At 41.8% G+C, this 23,726-nt stretch overlaps 1 protein-coding gene across 1 annotated transcript; it reads left to right on the top strand.

The window, feature by feature from the left end:
- Positions 1-6,254: 6,254 nt before the first annotated feature.
- On the top strand, positions 6,255-7,151 carry LOC131856836 (uncharacterized). The gene is made up of 2 exons (XM_059208773.1): positions 6,255-6,540; positions 6,637-7,151. The coding sequence occupies exons 1-2, from the start codon at positions 6,255-6,257 to the stop codon at positions 7,149-7,151; spliced, it is 801 nt and encodes a 266-aa protein (XP_059064756.1).
- The last annotated feature ends 16,575 nt before the right edge of the window (positions 7,152-23,726 follow it).

Below are 23,726 nucleotides of genomic sequence, written 5' to 3'. Positions count from 1 at the left end.
TTTGAGTTTCCCTTCCTCCACACTTCTCATAATAAATCTACCCAAACTTTCTGCCAGGATAGTGTTCACATTAAAATTCCCGTAACTAAGGTTTTCGATCGTGTTGCTTAATTTTGCCTTTTCAGCTTTCCAGCAGTGCAGGGCGTACAAGACAATTGTCAGCTCGACATTACTCCCTTGGTCCATATTTGGCATTCAGCTTTTGGAGTAGCGCGGTGGTGATAAATGGAAAGAGATTACTGACTGGGCTTCTTTTCGAGGTCCACCTTTTAGTGTAGTAAGCAAGCGGTTACCCGACATCGTCATGTTTTGGCAGGTGCATTTCTGTTTGAAAGGATTGCCTAGCTTGCCCCTCTGCAGTTAGCAAAATCTTTTCGGTTTATGACAGTATGAAGTTCATTGCAGGCAGGGAGTGAAGTCTTGTGGCCGTTTTTCTGGGTGTGATCTTCAAGGCGACACGACATGGTTTTCTGTTCAGGGGTGGTTATGCCTTTTTGGCGTGTTTGGGAGTTATTTCCAGAGCTGCGAGCTCTATTTATGCTGGCTTTTTCCCTGTTTTGAGGGGTTCAAAACTTTTCAAGAAGAACAATTAAGTTTGCTTAGTAGGAATTTTAGCCTTTTAAAACTATTACTGTTTTCTGAAGAAGGTTATTCAAACTGTGCCTACGGCCTTTGTGATACTTCTTTTAGTATGCTTTGATGGTCTTTTTCTATGTTATTCTCTTAGAATTCCAATAACTTTGGGAATACATTTATCTAAGATTTTGCCGATTAAACTATGTTTTGCACTTGTTATCTAGTAAATGCATGATAAGTATTTATTTATGTTGCAAAGAAATTCAATTGTGTCTTGGCTATGTTCCTGATTCAGACTTGTAGATTATTGAATGGGCTCAAAAATCATATGTACTTAGGTTTTTTATTCTCATGTCTTCTAAAAAATGCTCTAGCGCATCGCCTCAATAGTCTAGATTTATTGTTTTAAAAGTTTCCTTCTTTTCCCTTTCCTCCAAACCCATAAGGAAGAGTCGGCTTCTCAATCCTAGAGGTCATTTAGTGAAACCTGCACAACTAGTCCCCCATCATTGAATTTCCCATAAGGCTTGTTTCCAAGGTAAAATTTAGAGTCAACGGTTCTTTTTCTGGCATGCCCAGTGGGACCATTTACTTTAATTATATCCTTGAGCTAGTTTATGAGTCATAAGCCTGTCACCAGGAGTCAGACAACTTTGAATCCTCACCTTCTTTTTCCTCCACTGGTGACCATCCATTCAGCCACAGCTTCATCCTCATAGAGTTTTCCCGCAGTCATACACGCTGTGATGGCACACGTTCCCCCCAGAATTTTTGTGACCTGGGATAATGGTAGCCCTCTCATTCCCCCAGTTCCACCCATGGTTTAGGGAGCCATCCTTGCAGCTACGCTTAAGGTTGTTCTTAAGTTCACGGGAGAATGTCATAAAACTCCTAGGGAGCATTTGCAAGATGTAGCCACTGTCTGTACTGTCAATGGCATCACTGAACAGAATGTAGCTCTAAGATTGCTCGTAGCCTCTTTCAAGGGAAAAGCTTTGGATTGGTTCAGATCCTTAGGCCCCAACACTATAGGAGATTGGGATCAGCCGGAAGATCGTTTCTTTCAGAGATTCTTAGATAAAGCCGACAGATCGTCCTTGATGCACCAACTCATCACAATAAAGAGGGCTCTGACCAAAACACTAACTGATTTTAATATGAGATTTCAACGAACCTGACAAAGGATACCTTTGTCTGCTCACCGTCCGGCGGATATGGCTTTCGTATTCTATTTAAAAGCTTTCAATTCTAACATATCAGTGATGATTCAATCTTTAGGAGGCAATACTCTTCTGCAAGCATTTGACATAGCAGTCCAAGCTGAAAATAACCTTATCGATGCTGGGAAGCTAGCCCCTCGCCCTATAATGCCAGTATTCCCTGAGATATCCACTCAAGTCTTAGAAGAAGCTACTCCCAATACGTCCGCTCCACAGTCTATGTATTTGTTTCCTACTCCCCAAACCGCCTCTCTGGCTGCTGAAGTTAGTGATATGAAGAATCTCCTAAGATCCTTCTCCAATGAGATTGTCAGCCTAAAAAGAGCCCAGGTCTCACCCACCAAGCCCCCTTTTCAGCAAAATTTCCAAAGGAATCGACCTCCTTACCAACATACGAATCATCGTCCTGATAAACCTCCTTAGCCGAATGGCCAAATAGTCTCAGTCCCCAATCCATTGCAGGCTGTCTACCTAGCCACTGGTAGGGAACTGATAGTGGGCCAAAATAACTTGGCAGACGACACCAACTCTTGGTGTTTTTCGTGCAACAATGCTCATACTCCGAGGAATTGCCCAAGAGGGAATTTGCAGCAGAAGGTTGCTAAACAAAGGAATTCAGGCATGATGCTAGATGAGTCTGCATATACATCTCCGGGTATGGATAGTGTGGCTTTTGTCACTCAAATGCAAGGGATGTCATTGCAACAAGAAGCAAAGATCGCCCCCGATAATGCGCTTTTTTCATGGATGGAAGATGAGGACGCAATGCTGACCAATGACACAATCACCCCAAAGGATGGAACCCCTCTCGCGCACTCAGATTACAATCTCTGCTCTAAAAGACGTTTAACCAGGGAAAGCACCAACAATATGAGAGCAGTGCCTGTGGACAGACCCCCTAAACAACCGGCCACTAACTCTGCCTATCCGAGAAAAGAGTTCATCCCTTATAAGCCGAAGGAGCTGAAGGTTCTCACACCTCGGGTGCTAGATGTGGTAGAACAATTGAAGAAGGCCTCGACTCATGTCTCTATGTGGGATCTCCTGAGTATTCAGGAGCAAAAGAATAGACTGAGAGAGGCTTTGTCTCATGACAGAAAAGACGCAAGTGTGATAGCTCCACAATCACTTTAGACTGACGGAACGGGTCTTCGACCCATAGCAGGTAAAGTGCACTCTCTGACCGTATTGATAAATGAAGGCTCGCCCCCTACTGCCCAAAGAGAAGGTAAGCCTAAGCCAAATCCATTCTACCTTACCCTTATAGTTGGAGATAAACTTTTGCATAACTCCATGATAGATTTCAGGGACAGTACTACCGTCATGCCTAAGCAAATTGCCGAAGTATTAAACATTAGGTATGACCCTTTGAATAAAGGGGTTATGCAGCTTGATGGGAATAGGGTTCAAACGGTAGGTCTCATTAAAAACCTTCCCCTACCATTGTTTGCATGTCCGAGTGTGACGGTGTCTCAAGAAGTAGTGGTCATTGATATCCCGCCTGTCTTTGGGCTCTGTCTTTCTCGAGAATTTACTGCTAAAATAGGAGGCTATATGTCCCTAGATTGGTCCCATCTCATCCTTCGTACCCAACACAACACCAAGCTGAAAATCCTCTCAGAACCCCTCCATGCTGAGCATATAGCTGACCAGGCCTTGATCAATTTCGAACCTACACACACCTCTATATCAAATGATGAACGAAAGGTGGTAGAGCTTTTAGAAGGCGAAGAAGTAACGAGAGAAATTCCACCCGAGCAAGAGGCCTTCCTAAATGAGTTCATAGATTCCGACCCCTTCTCTAACTACCATGCCACTGGCTTGGGTACCTATTGCATTTTTGAAGAGAATCAAATCATCCCAAAGCTTACTAAGGATTTGTTCTCCGAAGAGCAGTTGACTTCGGCATTATGGACCCTGCACTTTGACGATGGCAAATGCAAGATGGGTTCTGGAGAGGGAGTTTGTCTCACTCCCCATTCGGGTGAACAAATCATGAAGCCTTTCTAGTTATAGTTCGCGTGCTCAAATAATGAAGTAGAGTATGAAGGACTGATTCAAGGTTTGAATATGGTGGAAACGATGGGCATTAAAAAGTTGAAAGTCCTTGGTGATTCTGAGCTGGTGGTCCATCAAGTTCAAGGGATATCTAGTGCCAAGCACGTCTGCATGAGATCTTACCGCGCTGGAGTGTGGGATCTCGATGCTTTCAATATCATAAGCATTCCTTAGAAACAAAATACCATAGCGGACCAAATGGCTACCATCAGAGCGCAATTTGATCATGTTACAGACTTACTCACCAGCTCCCAAGCAATTGGCGTGGTTGTCCGCCTGGCTATCCCTGATAATGATACTCACTGGCAGGTGTTCGAGAGCAATGAACATATTGCTTTGTTCATCCAAAGGTTGGGAGAATTTTCTGATCAGCTACAACCTAAGATAAAAGAAGCCTATAGGAATCAAGTCATCTAGTTGAGATCTAGCAAGCTCCCTAACGGTTTGATCACTTTAGAGAACCTGTTTGACCATGAGGACGCCAAAAAGGATAAGCAGAAGCTCACAGCAAACAAAGAGGATTACGCCGAAATGTCAGTCGGTAGTGGAAGAGTTCTCAAGGTAGGAAAGGATGTTTCCTCTGAAGACAGAAAGAAGTTGGTCCGATACTGTGATGAATATGAAGGTGTCATGGCTTGGTCTTATGAGGATTTAAGAGGATACGATCCTAATATCATCCAACATACCATCGAGCTTGCAAATGAGGCCAAGCCGGTCCGACAGAAGTAAAGACCGGTTAACCCAAAAATTGAGTCTCTCATGGCTCAGGAGTTGAAAAGCTGATCGAATCAAGGATCATTTACCCCATAAAACACAATACATGGGTGTCAAATTTGGTGTCTGTTAGGAAAAAGAATGGAGATATCCGACTCTGTGTGAATTTTTGAGATCTAAATTAGGCGTCTCTCAAAGACCACTATCCTCTGCCATCAATGGAGCAATTACTGAGCACGGTGGCGGGATCAAAAATATTCTCAATGCTCGACGATTTCTCAGGATATAACTAGGTAAGTGTGAAAGTGGAGGACCAGCACAAGACGATGTTCACCACTAAGTGGGGAACATTTGCGTACCAAAAGATGCCCTTCGGATTGTCAAATGCTGGGGCAACTTTTCAAAGGGCCATGGATTTAGCTTTCAAAGAGCTAATTAATAAGATCATCTTAATATACTTAGATGACCTGACTGTGTTTTCCAAGCACCGAGAAGATCATTTTGACCATCTCGAATTAGTCCTCCAAAAATGTCTTGAATTTGGGATTTCCTTAAACCCAAAAAAGTGTATCTTTGGGGTTCCTCAAGGAAAATTACTAGGGCATATAGTTTCAAAGGAGGGTGTTTCCATTGACCCAGACTGAGTCAAGGCCATTAAAGACCTTCCCCTCCCGGTCAACAAAAAGGGAGTCCAATCTTTTTTAGGAAAGGTCAATTTTGTTAGTCGTTTTATTTCTGACTTTGCCAGAATAATAAGACCCATCACCCTCATGTTAAAAAAGGATATACATTTCAGATCGACTATTGAGGCCAAAAAAGCTTTTGATGAAATTAAAAATGTTATCTGTTCCGCTCCCGTATTGTCTAACCCAGACATGTCAAAGGACTTCATAATGTATGTTTTTTTTCTTCTGGTCATCATAGCATCGCCATGGTCCTAAGCCAGAAAGATGCCCAAAAAGGAGCAGAGCATCCCATAGCTTTCCATTCAAAAACTCTTAAGGATTATGAGGCTCGATACAACTTTGTCGAGAAGCAGGCCTTAGCTGCTGTAAAAGGACTAAAGAAATTCAGGAATTTCATCGCCTGTAATAAAACCATGGTGTACATAGCCCATCCCGCAGTAAGGGAATACATTATCGAGGGTGACATCACTGAAAAAGGGCAAATTGGATCACCAGGGTCCTAGAATATGATGTTGATATCAAGCCAACAAAGCTCGTTTGCGGGAGAGACCTATGTGAATATGTAGTTCAAGAATGCGAGCCCCGCGACGAAGAAGCATCTACAAAGGAAACAGTTATGCTTTTGCCTGATGTTCCAAATGACAGCTAGATTGAGAAGAGAAAGCAATTTATGAAGACCAGGATTTTTCTCGAAGATCTCCCCCCGGCTAAGAGGAGATTTTACAGACTCCAAAATAGCGGTTTCCACTTAATAGATGAAACTTTTTTCAAAAGAAATTTTGACGGAGTCCTGCTCCGCTACGTAGACCAGAGCCAAGCTGATAAAATCCTACACGAGTTCCACTACGGTGCCTTAGGAGGCCATTTCTCTGCACCAACAACCGCTATCAAGATTACTCAAGCCGGGTATTTTTGGTCGTCCATGTTCAAAGACACACACAATTTAGTGAGGGGGTGCTAGGAGTGCCAGTATTACACGGGAAGGAGCAAGAAATCTGCAATGCCACTCAGGCCCGTGTCAGTGGAAGAGTCTTTTGCTCAATGGGGCCTTGATTTTATCAGAATGATCAACCCCCCTAGTTTAGTCGGACATAAGTGGATCATGACTGCTACTGGTTATTTCACCAGATGGTTCGAAGTCATTCCTTTATGGAATTCATCAGAAAGTGAGGTGTTAGCTTTCCTAAAGGATCTGGTGTGCCGATACAGTCCCCCAAAAATTGTTATATTGGATAATGCACGCGCATTCATAGACTCGCAAATTACCCAATTCACCCTTAGTAGAGGTATTTATCTCAAAACCTCTTCTAACTACTATCCTCAAGGGAATGGACTTGCCGAGTCCACTAACAAAAACTTAATCAAACTTATTAAAAGGATAGGTTCTGAATACAAGAGGGAGTGGCATCGCCACTTGAGAAGTGCATTATGGATGGACTGCATAACACCCAAGCATATTCTAAGAAACTCTCTATATAAGCTGGTATACGAAAATGATGCACTTTTCCCCATGTCGCTAGAGATCCGAGCATTGCAATTACTAAAATCAATGGAAGTGGCTAAAAACGACCCTATGACCATGATATTGGCAGAGATTATGGAGCTAGAAGAAGCAAGGGAGGCAGCCTTTGCGGCTCTCCAAGACAGACATGAAGTCGTCAAAAGATGGTTTGACAGTAAAAAGAGCTCTGATCTGGTCTTCGACCTCGGGGACCTCGTATTGAAATTTAATGAGAGAGCAGCGAAGCCTGGTCAGCACGCCAAGTTCGATTGCCTATGGGAGGGACCTTTCCGCATTGTACATTACAAAGGTTTCAACGCTTTTGAGCTAGAAGACATGAATGGGGACCCCCTCCCAATCCCGGTTAATAATTTCCACCTCAAACCTTTTCATTAGGTGTTATGTGCCCTTTTAAATGTATATAATGTATTTTTAGTGCCTATTTATCTTATTTATTCCCAGCTAGAATAGAAAGAAGAGAAAATAGAGAAAGGAGAAAAGCGAAAAATTCATTATATTAAAGCATTTTGTATTTTCATTACAAAATGAGTAGGCTCTGGGCCCCTCCTTTTTCTACAATCATTTTGCTCAAGTCCAAGATGACGATTCATCACATCTTCAATAGCTCTCTTCAGTCTCATCCTCATCATCGTCAGAAGTTTCCTCTTCTCTCAACCACTTAGAGTCAGAGGCGCTCTCGAGCTCCCCGGACATGAAAATAACAACCAGGTTGTTGTTGTTGATTTGGCGTCAGAATCCTCGGGAAGATATAGTCCCCGAATCCAGTATACCAGTTCGTACCTTCCGGGACTGGGACTATCAAATGGACACACACAAGAAATTTTGCGGCAAGCTCAACACGATACCGATGAGAGGACAACGTCATTGTTTTCAGCCCACTGATGAGCGGATGCCAAGCTACCTCTTCATTGTGTGTGACGAAACGCTCCAGGTCAGATAGCAGGGGAAGCCCTCGAAAAGGGACGTAGTATGCAACCACATTCTCCAGTCCTCCCAAGTAATCTTTAGAAAAGAGATCCTGAGTTAGCTCCAACACTAGAAGCCCAGACTGACAGCAATCCAGCAGAGAGGCTATGAACCGTGAATAGATATCCGTATTCACTCGGTATCGGTTTGCATTATCAACAAAATCTTATCCAAGTATCCACTTAATGGTGGCTATTATTAAAGGATTCTTCCTATGCGTCATCCTCTGTAATCTCCGATTGGAAATATTTCCCAAGAAAGCGACCTGCGCTTTGTTGCTGACGAGCCTAACTGGAGTATCCATGACTACAGACTCTCCACTGTTAAAGCTTGCAGAATGTCTGAAAATACATATTTATAGCAGAATTTCAGTAGAAGATGTCGAATGCTCAAAGCGCATGCCTTCCCCAATCCCAATGTTTCTGTCATATCTTCATTAATTCGCATCATGCGAATGAGCTTGTTCTCAGAATGTCGATGTCCTGCTAGTTACCTCAAGAGGGAGGTTGATACGAGCAAGAGCCACACATATGTACAGGTACACCGTGCTTTAAATACCAAGTTTCATCAGACCGTCTCAGCCCGCGTGAACTTTATTACATGTCGATCCTCTCGATCAAAGAAAAGATTTGCCTGAATGAATTTTCCTCGAGTAACGACAGGTTAGCCAAAGGCAGTCTTGGGAAGCAGGAATGGTGACGCCCTTCATCCGAGAGAGTTTATTGCAATTGTAATTTGAGTTGGCGCGCGTGTAAGTAGGTACTTGCCATTAAACATTTGCTTTTGCAAAAATCTAGGCGTGTTTTGCATTTAAGGCTTGAGGTTCTTCCCTCTTATCCCTCTATTTTCGAAAAGAAAGAAAAAGGAAGACGAGGTGTTTTTGATAGGGAGCTAGTGCAAGTGGGTTGCCCAATAGGCTTGTATGTTTGCTAAGTGATAGGTCCTTACTAGTCACAAGGTGTAGTCACCAAAATTAGAGTGCAAGAGGTTTATAAACAACCTAGCAACTCTCCTTGAACCACCTCCCTAAATCCAACTTATCTTGTTTGCTCAAGGGCTTCAACACCATAGCTTTAGGCTTTGTGGTCTGACACCTTAATCTCTCATTTAGGATTCATTTCCTCTGTCACTGACCTATTCTCTGACTGCACAAAGTCTCCTTTTGTTGGTTTACAAGTTGCTGTTAAGTTTTGCTCCCAATGGGTGACTTTAGTCTTCTACGTTTCGGGGTGTAGAGGTCCTTCACAAGTGCTACAACTAATTTTTGGAGTCTACCACACCAAAAGTGTAAAATGCATGTAAGGCCAACTTGTCTCAACTGGATTTAATGGTTTTTATGCCTTACAACCCTCTTTGGTGCACCCGATTTGACAAAAAACAATTTTTAGGCCTAAAACGGGCTACAAGGAATTAGCCCTCCTTTTGGGGTTTTGTGCTCACCTTGCTCCAACGATGGACTTCCACACTGAAAGAATCTCATTTATGGATACCCTTTTGGGAGTTCTTGAAGATTTTCTAAGTTTTAAGCTCCCTTGGGCCTTCTCCATGACTGTCCCAAAAATGGGTGCAAAAAGGAGGGTTTGGAAGGGTTTTGGTGGCAAATATGGACTAACAAGTTTAAGACCTTCAATATGAACCATGCAAACTTGGTTATACCATGTTACATGCTAGTTAAACCACCAAAATATAGTTTTACACCTTTCCAAGGTTAGGGAACAAGATTTACAAAAATTGCTCATGAGGGGTATGCAACAATGACAACTTTTCCATTCTTGTTGTCTACAAACACATCAGTTACATGAGTACCCAAATACATTCAAATCATGTGAATTCATCTATCATTAGGAACAAAGAGAATCACATTAACCCTGCACAAAATCCATTAGGCAATTACAAACAAAGAGTTGTTCACTGTCAAGGAAATTATGACTGCATTTTTGCCTTCTCACTGTCTTTCACTTTGGACCTGCACTTTCAACTATTAAAACTCTTTCCCAAAGGTCTGGTTTGTACTCTTTAACAATAATCTGCCTTTGGTTTCTTGTTGACCTTCATACCTGCCATTTTGAAGAGGAGAATTTCATGTACAACTTCAACAAAAATGTAAAAATCAGTCATAGTTGACTGTGGCAGCTAGCTGGGCATTACAATTTTGCCTCAAGGATCATTAATTGATCTTGGCAACATCAAGCCATGGACAGGACCCAAATCACTCCTTTTTATTGTTTGCAAGTAATTAGAAGGAGGTACAAGGCTTAACAAACTCCAATGCATGGTGGAGAGTAAGCAAGAGAAAGGAAATTAACTCCAAATAAGTGACTCACTGTCTTTTACATCTTTTTCACAAATGAAAAATGAAATCATCCTCATTATGGCTTAGAAATACTATTTGCCTTTACATTCAAACTTAAACATCAAAACAGGCCTGATAATCTGATGAGTACATTTGCTATGGAAGAGCAAAGCATCAAACTTCTTCAAAGACCCTAGCCAAATGGCACACTTGCCTAGGGCTCCATGGCCACAAAACTCCTTACACCTGCACTTTTGAAATCAAAACAAGTATTTACATATCTTACAAGTTTACCAACTGGTTCTTGGGAAGCCATGAGCATTTAGGGCCTCAAGAAGCCAAGTTGATCAAGCATCCTTGCCAATTTCCTAGACAAGGTAGTGAAACTGTCAAAACTAAATATTTTTGCACAAAACTCAAAACTTAATGAAATTAAATGCCACCAAAGGGAAAAGCTTCAGGAAACATAAGAGTACTGAAAAATGCAAAAATAGTATGACCACGTATAGCAGGTGTACGGACTGCTGCTCAAATGGAGTCAAAACATAGTGAAACACAAGGTAAAAATGGTGTAAACTTGCAAAGTGCTTGATAATTCCGAATGATCAACCCTTACAATGGCTCAAAAAGGAGAATAAATACCTCTCCAAGTTATTTATCCTCCTGTACAAACATGTACATGTCCAAGAGCACACAAATTTGACATTTTCATGTCTAAAATGACAACTATTGATGCCTAGAAGTTGCAAGGTTGGTCTCAAAAACCACCAATCATCTTAGAACATTACTCACACCTAAAACCCAAGCACAAAACATGCCTAAACACTTTTCAAAACAAAAACACATTAAAAACTCACTTTTGACAACAATTTGCTAGGCAACTCCCAAACTGGCAACTTTGAGCAAAAAGAAGAAAACAGGAAACCAAGACCACACAATGAGTTCAAAACTCATCCAAACAACCTAGAACAACTTCAAAAACATCTTAGACAACTTTACAACTAAAAAATAATAAAAACCAAACTTGCTATCAAAACCGTGGTGAAAAATGAGGCTAGGTGCTCCTGCACCATACTCCCCCGGTGACAAAGAAGTCATGTGACTCTTTTGGGCAGAAAAGAGAGAGGAATGCCAGCCTTGTGGAAGTCACTTTCAAGTATCCAAGTGGCTTCAGAGGCTGGTTGATCTTTCCACTTGATCAAATGTTCAAAGTAGTCATGCTTTCTAGTCTTCTTGATGAGTCTGGATTCAAGTACCTGTTCAGGAATGGGAGAAGAAGAAGAGGGGAGAGATAGATCAGAAAGGGAATGTAAAATGTTTGAAGCTCTCCGAGTCTCTTCTGGAGGCTGCCCCTTGAAAGGTACCAAATCTGCAACATTAAATATAGGAGACAAAGAAACATCAGCAGGTAAATTAATCTTATAAGCATTTGGACCATACTTAGCCAAAATCCTGCAAGGTCCAATTCTTCTCATCTGTAACTTGGTAGGAACTCCTTTTTGCAATCTAGACTTGTTGAGATGCACCATCACAAAATCTCCAACTGAGAATTGGACATCCCTCTTTGAAGCATCCACCCTTGCCTTGGCTCTTGTTGTGGTGTCCTATAAAGATTGCTTAACCTATTCATGGATCTCTTTTAGAGATTGTGCCATATCCTTTGCTGTCCCACTAACATGTTGCAAGTTAGTCACATCATGTAACTCAAAAACACCTCTTGGATGCATACCATAAACAATCTAAAATGGACTCTTACCAGTGGATTTGTTTACACTGTCATTGTAGGCAAACTCTGCCTGTGGAATGAGCTGATCCCAGCTTTGTCCATACTCCTTGGTGAGACATCTGAGTAGATTACCCAATGTTCTATTCACCACTTCTGTTTGGCCATCTGTCTGTGGATGGTAAGCTGAGCCAAAAGACAAGTTAGTACCCAATTTCTTCCACAAAGTCTTCCAAAAATGACCCAAAAACTTAACATCTCTATTTGACACAATGCTAGATGGCAAACTATGTATTCTGACAACTTCTTTAAAGAAAAGGAAAGCAATATGACTAGCATCATTAGTAGTTTTGCAAGGTATAAAGTGATCCATTTTGCGAAATCTGTCAACAACCACAAAGATACTGTCATACCCTACTTTTGTCTTTGATAAACCTACAACAAAATCCATGCTGATGCACTCCCATGGCCTAGAAGGAATGGGAAGTGGCTGATATAAACTAGCATTAGTGCTATTACCTTTGGCCTTCTCACATACCATACACTGTTCAACATACCTTCGGACATCTCTCTCCATCTTAGGCCAGTAATAGAAGCGTTGAACCAACTCTAAGGTCTTATTGAGACCAAAATGGCCACTCAAACACCCATTGTGTTTCTCTTGGATAAGGTTTTCTCTCATGGATCCTTTAGGAACACATAGTTGTCCTCCCCTGAATAACAAACCATTCTGCAATGTATAGTCAGCATACTCACTATGGAAATGATTCTCAAAAACAAGACAAACTTTATAAGCAGCAGCAAAATCATCATCATTAGGATACAAATCTTGAAAGCAATCAATACCAATACTCTTAACTTGGATCTCTTGAATAGTCAACAATCTCCTACTCAAAGCATCAACTACTTTGTTACACTGGCCTTTCTTGTGCTTAAGAGTAAAGGTGTATGCTTGTAGGTATTCTACCCATTTCACATGCCTATGGTTGAGTTTATCCTGAGAATTCAAGAAACTGATTGCCTGGTTGTCTGTATACACAACAAACTCTTTAGGAAGCAAGTAATGCCTCCACTTCCTGAGTGCCTGCACGAATGCATATAACTCTAAATCATAAGATGAATACTTTTTCTTTGCTTCATTCAATTTTTCACTAAAGAAAGCAACTAGTCTATTATCCTGACTCAAGACTGCACCTACTGCAAGATGACTGGCATCACATTCTATAGCAAAGAGTTTATCAAAGCTAGGAAGGATTAACACTGGCTGTGTAGCAACTCTAGTTTTGAGTAACTCAAACTCCTTATTGGCTGCTTCTGTCCATTGAAACTTGACCTTATGACCACCCTTTATTGTATCTAACATGGGTGCACAAATCTCACTGAACCCTCTGACAAATTTCCTGTAAAATTGGGCTAGACCATGAAAACTCCTAACTTCATTGGCTGATTGTGGGGTTGGCCAACTTGTTATGGCTGCAACTTTTGATTGATCCATCTTAAGATCTCCACTGGACACAACAAAACCAAGATAGACTAGCTCTTGCTGTATAAAATCACATTTCTCAAGATTTTTGGTTAACTGCTCATCAGATAATTTTTGCAAAACAATGGCTAAGTGTTTCAAATGCTCCTCTTTAGTCTTACTAAAAATGAGAATATCATCTAAGTAGACTACCACAAACTTACTGAGAAAATCCTGCAATACTTCATTCATTAACCTCATAAAGGTACTGGGAGCATTAGAGAGTCCAAAAGGCATAACCAACCATTCATAAAGACCCTCATTTGTTTTGAAAACAATTTTCCACTCATCACCCTCTTTTATTCTTATCTGATGGTAACCACTTTTTAAGTCTATTTTGGAGAAATACCTTGCACCCCCTAAACAATCCATCAAATCTTCTATCCTGGGAATAGGGATGTGATTTTGTTGATAGCTCTGGAGTCTGTGCATAGTCTCCATGTGCCCCCTTTCTTAGGTGCTAACACAGTGGGTATGGCACAAGGACTTATACTCTTTCTTATTAATCCTTGATCCAACAACTCTTGAATCTGCCTAGCTACCTCTTTGTTCTGTTCAGGAGTCATTTTATAAGTTGCTTTGTTTGGCAAAGAAGCTCCTGGTATAAAGTCAATTTGATGACTAATGGCTCTAGGAGGAGGTAATTTTGTTGGTTGTCCATCACTGATGATGCCCTTAAAGTTATCAAGAATTTGTTGCACTTCTTGTGGGATCTCAACTTGTTTTTCTTTCTTCTCCTCCTTAGGTTTCACTACAAGTGCATAAACAATCCCATCTCCCTCTTTCATGGTTTGGATGAACTCTTTTTCATTGACTAATAACACTTTAGGTGCCTGTGGTTTGCTGTTCTCCGTCTCTTCACTAAGGGACTGAATTTTGTAGACAATGCCATTCTTTTAAAAGGAATAAGTGTTTTTTTCACCATCATGTTGTGCCCTTTTGTCAAATTGCCAAGGCCTACCCAATAGTAGATGGCAAGCATCCATAGGAAGGATGTCACATAGTATCCTATCCTTGTATTCACCTATGTTGAAGTCTACCCATGCTTGTTCATTCACTAGGACATGTTGCCCCTTGTTTAACTAGGTTACCTTGTAGGGTTCACTATAACTCATTCTAGGTAGGTTCAATTTGCTAACTACCTCCTCTGAGATAATGTTATCTATGGAACCTGAATCTATAACCACCTTACATACCTTGCCCAAGATTTTGCACTTGATCCTGAACAATGCTATTCTCTGAGACACTTCACATTTGTGAGGTTCTTGTATCAATACTCTCCTCATCATTAGACTCTCACCATCTTCAGGTGCTAGGTTCATTGCTGGAGTTCTTGTACTACTTCCTTCCTCCTGAACATAGTTCACTCTCTTTTCACCTCCATGGGAAGAACTAGGCTTTTCTGGACACCTATAAGCAGGATGACCCAATTTCTGACAGTTATATCATTTCATTGTGGAGAAGTAAGACCCTCGACCTGGTCCACTAGATCTACTCGTTCCTTGGTTGCTTGATCCGCTACCCCTATAGTTGGGATTGCTCTGAGAATCCCCGCTTTGCTCTATAAGCTTAGATTCCCCCTGGGACCTTTGATCTATGTGTCTTCCCCCAAAACTGCCTCGATGGCCTCTACCATCTCTACCTCTTCCTCTACCTCTGTTATGTTGCTCTTGCTTCTTCCTACTCCTTTCCTCTACCTTGAGTGCAAGTTGGTAGCACTTCTGAACTGTTGTAGGACACAACAAACTTAACTCTTCTTGTATGTTCCATCTCAAACCATTGAGATACCTAGCAATCTTGACATTTTCATCCTCTTGGATCTTTGACCTAAGGCATAGCTTCTGAAACTCCTCGGTGTAACTACTGACATCTAACTCTTTTTGCCTAAGGTTTCGCCTTTTCTTATGAAGTTGTATTTCATAGTCATCTGGAATGTAAGTCTCTCTGATTTTGGACAACATTCCCTTCCAAGTTGCTATGGGCTTTTTGCCCTCTTTCTCACGTTCATCCTGAATGAACTTCCACCATGTTAAGGTAGCTCCTCTCAACTTGGATTTAGCCACCTTCACTTTCAAGGCCTCTGTCACACCATCACATTCAAAATGGTTCTCAAGCCCCTCAATCCACTCCATGACCACTTCTGGGTCCATTTTACCACTGAATAGTGGGACTCCTTCTAGTGTTCTCCCACTCATAGCCTTCAAGGCTTTCAAAAAGGGTTCATTCTCTATCACAGGGTCTGGTAGAGGGATTTCATCCTCTATAGCCAATAGCTTACCCCTGTCTTCTGTTCCTTCTATTTTATTGCTGACTTCATCTGCCTTCACTTCTACTTCACCCAACTTCTGCTCTAGGAGGTCTAGCTTCAATTTGAGTAACCTATTTTCTTCTTCCTGGTCTTCCATTTTCTTTGCTAGCTCTGCATTTGTCACCATGGTTTCCAAATTGCTACTTCTTCCCAAGTGTAACTGTGCTCTGATACCACTATGATAGGGAGCTAGTGCAAGTGGGTTGCCCAATAGGCTTGTATGTTTGCTAAGTGATAGGTCCTTACTAGTCACAAGGTGTAGTCACCAAAATCAGAATGCAAGAGGTTTATAAACAACCTAGCAACTCTCCTTGAACCACCTCCCTAAATCCAACTTATCTTGTTTGCTCAAGGGCTTCAACACCATAGCTTTAGGCTTTGTGGTTTGACACCTTAATCTCTCATTTAGGATTCATTTCCTCTATCACTGACCTATTCTTTGACTGCACAAAGTCTCCTTTTGTTGGTTTACAAGTTGATGTTAAGTTTTGCTCCCAATGGGTGACTTTAGTCTTCTACGTTTTAGGGTGTAGAGGTCCTTCACAAGTGCTACAACTAAGTTTTGGAGTCTACCACACCAAAAGTGTAAAATGCATGTAAGGCCAACTTGTCTCAACTAGATTTAATGGTTTTTATGCCTTACAACCCTCTTTGGTGCACCCGATTTGACAAAAAACAATTTTTAGGCCTAAAACGGGCTACAAGGAATTAGCCCTCCTTTTGGGGTTTTGTGCTCACCCTACTCCAACGATGGACTTCCACACTGAAAGAATCTCATTTATGGATACCCTTTTGGGAGTTCTTGAAGATTTTCTGAGTTTTAAGCTCCCTTAGGCCTTCTCCATGACTGTCCCAAAAATGGGTGCAAAAAGGAGGGTTTGGAAGGGTTTTGGTGGCAAATATGGACTAACAAGTTTAAGACCTTGAATATGAACCATGAAAACTTGGTTCTACCATGTTACATGCTAGTTAAACCACCAAAATACATTTTTACACCTTTCCAAGTTTAGGGAACAAGATTTACAAAAATTGCTCATGAGGGGTATGCAACAATGACAACTTTTCCATTCTTGTTGTCTACAAACACATCAGTTACATGAGTACCCAAACACATTCAAATCATGTGAACTAATATATCATTAGGAACAAAGAGAAACACATTAACCTTGCACAAAATCCATTAGGCAATTACAAACAAAGAGTTGTTCATTGTCAAGGAAATTATGACTGCATTTTTGCCTTCTCACTGTCTTTCACTTTGGACCTGCACTTTACACTGTTAAAACTCTTTCCCAAAGGTCTGGTTTGTACTCTTTAACAATAATCTACCTTTGGTTTCTTGTTGACCTTCATACCTGCCATTTTGAAGAGGAGAATTTCATGTACAACTTCAACAAAAATGTAAAAAATTAGTCATAGTTGACTGTGGCAGCTAGCTGTGCATTACAATTTTGCCTCAAGGATCATTAATTGATCTTGGCAACCTCAAACCCATGGATAGGACCAAGACCACTCCTTGTTATTTTTTGCAAGTAATTAGAAGGAGGTAGAAGGCTTAACAAACTCCAATGCATGGTGGAGAGTAAGCAAGAGAAAGGAAATTAACTCCAAAACAGTGACTCACTATCTTTTACATCTTTTTCACAAACTAAAAATGAAATCATCCTCATTATGGCTTAGAAAGCCTCTTTGCCTTTACATTCAAACTTAAACATCAAAACAGGTCTGATAATCCGATGAGTGCATTTGCTATGGAAGAGCAAAGCATCAAACTTCTTCAAAGACCCTAGCCAAATGACACACTTGCCTAGGGCTCCATGGCCACAAAACTCCTTACACCTACACTTTTGAAATCAAAACAAGTATGTACATATCTTACAAGTTGACCAACTGGTTCTTGGGAAGCCACAAGCATTTAGGGCCTCAAGAAGCCAAGTTGGTCAAGCATCCTTGCCAATTTCCTAGACAAGGTAGTGAAACTGTCAAAACTAAATATTTTTGCACAAAACTCAAAACTTAATGAAATTAAATGCCACCAAAGGGAAAAGCTTCAGGAAACATAAGAGTACTGAAAAATGCAAAAATAGTATGGCCACGTACAACAGGTGTACGGATTGCTGCTCAAATGGAGTCAAAACATAATGAAACACAAGGTAAAAATGGTGTAAACTTGCAAAGTGCTTGATAATTCTGAATGATCAACCCTTACAATGGCTCAAACAAGAGAATAAATACCTCTCCAAGTCAGTTATCCTCCTGTATGAACATGTACATGTCCAAGAGCACACAAATTTGACATTTTCATGTCTAAAATGACAACTATTGATGCCTAGATGATGCAAGGTTGGTCTCAAAAACCACCAATCATCTTAGAACATTACTCACACCTAAAACCCAAGCACAAAAGATGCCTAAACACTTTTCAAAACAAAAACACATTAAAAACTCACTTTTGACAACAATTTGCCAGGCAACTCCCAAACTGGCAACTTTGAGCAACAAGAAGAAAACAGGAAACCAAGACCACACAATGAGTTCAAAACTCATCCAAACAACCTAGAACAACTTCAAAAACATCTTAGGCAACTTTCCAACTAAAAACTAATAAAAACCAAACTTGCTATCAAACCTGTGGTGAAAAATGAGGCTAGGTGCTCCTGCACCAGTTTCTCTCTCCCGATTTTAGAATTTTTCCAGCAAAGGAAAAAAGCTTTCTGCCCATAATGGAGTCCAAGGCTGCGTCCGCAAGTGTTGTTCCTGGAGGTTTCTAGGTTGATGTTTTTGGGGAGCTATCCTATTCTACGCATGCCATCCCTCCGAGGATGAAATATCCAAGAACGAAGACTAAGGCTAAAATGACAACTCAGAATGTGTCTATTGTTCTGGAATCCTTGGAAAATATTTTCGAACTTGAGGTTCGTAAGCAGCCTAAGAGTCTCAGAGAGGCTGCATGCTCCAGGATGCTTCATCACATAGTAGACTCCCAATCCATGGTAGTACGTTTTTGAAGTAGTGGTGCTCCCCAATGCGTGGTTCCCATTGTCCCATATTGCCCTGAGCTCATAGCAGCTTGCGTGGAGGTTTTTGATCCCACCTCATGCTCTGTGAATGACTCCCTCTTGAGATTGGTAGTATCTCAAGAAGCCATTAGGGAGATGATGTGTTGTCCGATTTTTAAAGTAACAGGGGTTTTCTCATAAAGCTCAATGGAGGAGTTCTGGAGCACCAAGAGAGACGCTTTGACTTTTTGTTAAAGCACTCTCAATCGAAGTCTGTTTTCTGGACTTCCGAAGTTCCCTTTGTCCTATAGTGATCTAGGGAAAGAGGACCTCAAGGATATCTCTTCTAACCTAGCATGGTTGTGTGGTCATGACAGCGACCGGGATATCACAACCTCCATGATGGGTTTTCTCTTCAAATGTAGGAAACAAAGGGAACTGTTTCACTTTTACTTCTCTGTGACTATTGCCAGGACCATTATTAAGCAATTATCAGAATTCCAGCAGTTGCGATGCTTCAGGTTCTCTTCAGTATTGGTGCACCTACTATTACACCAAAATGAGACTTTCTTCGGTCAGTTCATGCGGTTGGCCACTTATGATGAATCCGAAAATAGAATGTCGGTGTCTTGTTGGACACCTCTTCTGCTGGTCTCCTATGATTCATATCAGTTTTTAGATCTGTTCATGATTCCCATGCTCAAGGAGCTCGACGTGATCTCCAATGAACCATTAGCCCATTTCTCCCTAGTCCAGATGAACTGGATGCAAAATGAGCGCTCGCCTTGCGACTGGTTTGTGGGCCCTGACTTTTCTTTCATCTGGGTGGATGGTTTCTCCGAAGAGCCCTTCTGGCTGCCTACTTATGTAACTGATCAAACCCTGGCGCTTTAAATCGCAAGGCAGTTGGTGAGGATCAAAAGGGCCATTGGAGCAAGTAAGCATGATACCTCTATCATTGAAGACAATAAGGCCATTGGCCCAATCACTCTAGTGCAGAGGAATATAGCAGAAGAGGTTCTGACGTCTAAAATGGTGTAGCTCAGCTTTGTAGTGATTGATGACTCCTGGAGCTATGACCCCGACGAATGCCTCAGGAAAAGAAAGAATGTTGTTAAGCATGAGCCTCGGGATTCATGGGTGGAGTGCATGAACCCCCGGTTTGATGACCCGAGCCTATATGTGGGCCCTGATGACTTTCATGTTTTAAGACGCCCCCCATGGTTAAAATTTTACTCCCCCTTGCAAAAATTCAACCCCGCGAAGCCTATCCGTCAGGCGATGTTGGAAACTATGAAAACTTTAGTTTGGCCCAAGAAGAAAAGGGAAGACTTTTGGGTATATCGGCAAGAGGTGAGTCAGCCCAGAGCCAACATTGGAAATGCCCCCTGGATGAGCGCTTTGAGTAGGAATGGTGTAAGACAAATAAATCTGATGATGAGATGGGTGACAGTTCCTCACGCGATGACGACAAGATACAGAGTCACAAATTCTCCTTCCTTTGGATAGCGCAGCTCGCATACCTCTTTCACAGGCTGGTAAAAGGCGGTCCAAGAAGCAGTCGCGTGAAAGCCCTCCGAAGAAGAGGTAACATCCTAGCATGTCAGAAGGGAGCCCACCCTCTCAAATCCCAGAAACTTCCTCAAATCTTTCGCGGCTGACGTCTTCCATTGCTCAGGTACGTCCTTTTTTCCCTCATCTCTTGCTAAGGATATTTCTTTAGTTGTCCCCATGACCGCAATGCAGGTCTCAGTCCCTACTGCTCTCACTTTAGCCCCGATGGGTACGCTGGTTGATCCCCAAAATGTTCTCTCATAGGCCTTTGTCCATTTCGCAGCCACGACTTAAAAATCTGCAGCTTTTCCCTCACCAATATCAGAAGCAGCCTTTGCGTCGCATAGGCTAGGTTTTGGAAAAATCCTCTCCTCAGGTTATGGGAGTAGCGTCCTCAAGCCCTTTCCTATTAGGAGCTTCCCCCTTCATCCCGTTATTTTCCCCATCGACTCTGGCCCATCCCATCCAGACTGCTTTCGCTGGGCCTATTTCGCGATTCCCTTTTGCAATTCCTCCTGGCACAACTTTTGCGGGTCAGGCTATCGATAACCCAGATGAGTTACAACAGTAGGTTGCTTACGATAGAACTGCTCGCCTTGGTAAGATGGGCAAGCGAAAGGAAAATGAAGGTGCTCGTCCAGCCCGCCCTCATTTGCAGACACATTTTAGCGAGCAAAAGGATTGCCTCTACTTTGCAAATATTTTCCCTAAGGTTGACAAGCCGGAATCTCAGATGAGACCGAAAGATTACACACTACATGCCATCGACGTTAGCCTTCAAAGTGCCATGACATCTAATAAAGTAGAGATGATGGAGGAGACTTCAAAAGCCATATCCATAGATTTTATCAAGAAGAGTCGTCGTCCGGAAAAGATCCAAGCGGAGAATGCTAGTCTCTAAGATTCCCTCTCAAAGAAAGGAAGATAAAGCCCGACCTTCAATAATGTGAGCTCTCAGTTAAAAGGCCAAGAGGTGACAAGGAACGTGGCTTTGAAAGAATTGCAGGAGAAGGATGCAGAGATACAACAATTAAAGGCAGCCTCTAGGGATGTTACTCAGGTCCAAATGCAGCTGCGTGAGGAAATTCTTCTAAAGGAAGGTTATGCCCGTCAACTGAGTGAGGCTCAAGTATCATTGTCTGAAAAAAAGATGAAATTCGAAGCAGAACTGAAAGTGAGAGAGGCTAGTCTTGGACAATCTGGTGAGCGCATTTCAGAGGTGGAGACTCTTTTGCGGCATGAACAAGATCATACATTGCAGTTGCAGCAAAATGTCCGAGATGGAGAGGCCAAAATCCTCACTTTGGAGAATCAAGTGGCCATTGAACAAAACAAATGCAGTAGGCTCCAGCAGGAGATGGTTGCAAAGGATGATGAAATTTCATGATTGCTGAGTATTCCACCTCCAGAGCAGGTTTCCCAAGACTTTTCTACCATGTTGACAGAACTGTATGTTTCTCACTGGGAAAAGGTAAAATAGTACTGCCCCTCGTTGCAACCTGTGCTAAGATTCCTTAGTGAAGCACAATCCCTCTATGCTGAGGCCAATGCCCTCATTAGCAGTTATATACTTGTCATCGATCCTAAGTTCCCAGTAGCCCAGGATCTTATTCAGTTGTTGTATTCTGCTTAAGATAAAGAATTAAGGGAAAAGGGGATTGTCGACCGTCGGTAATTGATTAGAAAGATGAATGTTTTCATCAGCCGACACAGGGTAATCATGCAGGTTTCGGCAGCCCTTGCACCCTTACAGTTTTCAGTCCCAGACGTCAAGCAGCGTTTAGAGAGGTTTGTTTCATTGGGCCTGCCTTCCCCATTTCCCACAGATGATATTGTGTTAGGGATTGAGCAAATGTTAAGCCAACTTGAGCATTTGCAACAAGATAGAGCTTTCTTGCAGTGCCTAGGCAATCCTATTTTGGCGGCCAAGGTGGAGTGTCTTTTACACCCTCTGGCCCAGCTCTTTGCTCTCCTAAAGCAAGTCAAGGATGAACTTGCACCCTTACCTTTTGATGAAGTGATTTGTCTGGATCAGTATTTCCAGAATTTAGAGGCGTAGGTTCCACTCTCCGAGGATGAATGGTTGCCTTTGCAGTAGGCCTTCGATCTTCTCCATCCCATTTTGGCATAAGGTCTGGTCTGCGAGCCAACAGTTTTGGGTTCCCATATTCCGCAGGCAGAATTTCCCTTGTTAGTCGCCAAGAAATGTTCACATTAAAATTCTCATAACTAAGGTTTTCGTTCAGGTTGCTTAAGTTTGCCTTTTCAACTTTCCAGCAGCACAGGGCATACAAGATAATTGTCAGCTCGACGTTACTCCCTCGGTTCGTATTTGGCATTCAGTTTTTGGAGTAACGTGACAGTGACAAATGGAAAGACATTGCTGACTGGGCTTCTTTTCGGGGTCCACCTTTTAGCGCAGTAAGCAAGCGGTTACCCGACATCGTCATGTTTTGGCGGGTGCATTTATATTTGAAAGGATTTCCTAGCTTGCCCCTTTGCGGTTAGCGAAATCTTTTCGGTTTATGACAGTATGAAGTTCATTGCAGGCAGGGAGTGAAGTCTTGTGGTCGTTTTGCTGGGTGTGATCATCAGGGCGACACGACATGGTTTTCTGTTCAGGGGTGGTTATGCCTTTTTGGCGTGTTTGGGCGCTGTTTCCAGAGCCGTGGGCTCTATTTATGCTAGCTTTTTCCCTATTTTGAGGGGTTCAGAACTTTTCAAGAAGAACAATTAAGTTTGCTTAGTAGGAATTTTAGCCTTTTAAAACTATTACTGTTTTCTAAAGAAGGTTATTCAAACTTTGCCTGTGACCTTTGTGATACTTCTTTCAGTATGCTTTGATGGTCTTTTCTATGTTGTTCTATTAGAATTCCAATAACTTTGGGAATACATTTATCTAAGATTTTGCCGATTAAACTATGTTTTGCACTTGTTATCTAGTAAATGCATGATAAGTATTTCTTTATGTTGCAAAGAAATTTAATTGTGTCTTGGCTATGTTCCTGATTTAGACTTGTAGCCTCAATAGTCTAGATTTATTGTTTTAGAAGTTTCCTTCTTTTCCCTTTCCTCCAAACCCATAAGGAAGAGTCAGCTTCTCAATCCCGGAGGTCATTTAGTGAAACCCGTGCAACTGGTCCCCCATCATTGAATTTCCCATAAGGCTGTTTGTTTCCAAGGTAAAATTTACAGTCAATAGATAGTAAACAAGATAGGAGAGATAGGATCCCCCTGTCTTAGACCTCTAGAACTTTTGAAGAAACTGGATGGAGATCCATTAATAATAACTACATAAGAGGTAGTACCAGTCAACTGAGAACATAGCTGTATCACTTTTTCCCCAAACCCAAAAGCTTTCATAATTCTGAAAAGGAATTGCCAATTCACTCTGCCATAGGCCTTGGACATGTCCAACTTAAGAAAAAAGTCTTCTTTTTTAGCAACAATTAGAGAATGAATATTCTCATGCACCGAAATGATGGAATCCAGAATCTGTCTACTAGGGACAAAACCATTTTGCTGGGCATAAATAATGCGAGGGAGGATATCCAACATTCTAGAAGTGAGCACCATAGATATTAT

Source organism: Cryptomeria japonica, chromosome 7 (genome assembly GCF_030272615.1).
Source record: "Cryptomeria japonica chromosome 7, Sugi_1.0, whole genome shotgun sequence".
Taxonomy (NCBI): Eukaryota; Viridiplantae; Streptophyta; class Pinopsida; order Cupressales; family Cupressaceae; genus Cryptomeria; species Cryptomeria japonica.
This window is presented reverse-complemented; position numbering and strand designations above follow the sequence as displayed.

Bases quoted from the DNA above. Each gene is read 5' to 3' on its own strand.
- LOC131856836 (XM_059208773.1), top strand. From the start codon at position 6,255: ATGCCACTCAGGCCCGTGTCAGTGGAAGAGTCTTTTGCTCAATGGGGC. The intron at 6,541-6,636 runs GTATTTATCTCA...TTAAAAGGATAG, and splicing joins CCAATTCACCCTTAGTAGAG to GTTCTGAATACAAGAGGGAG.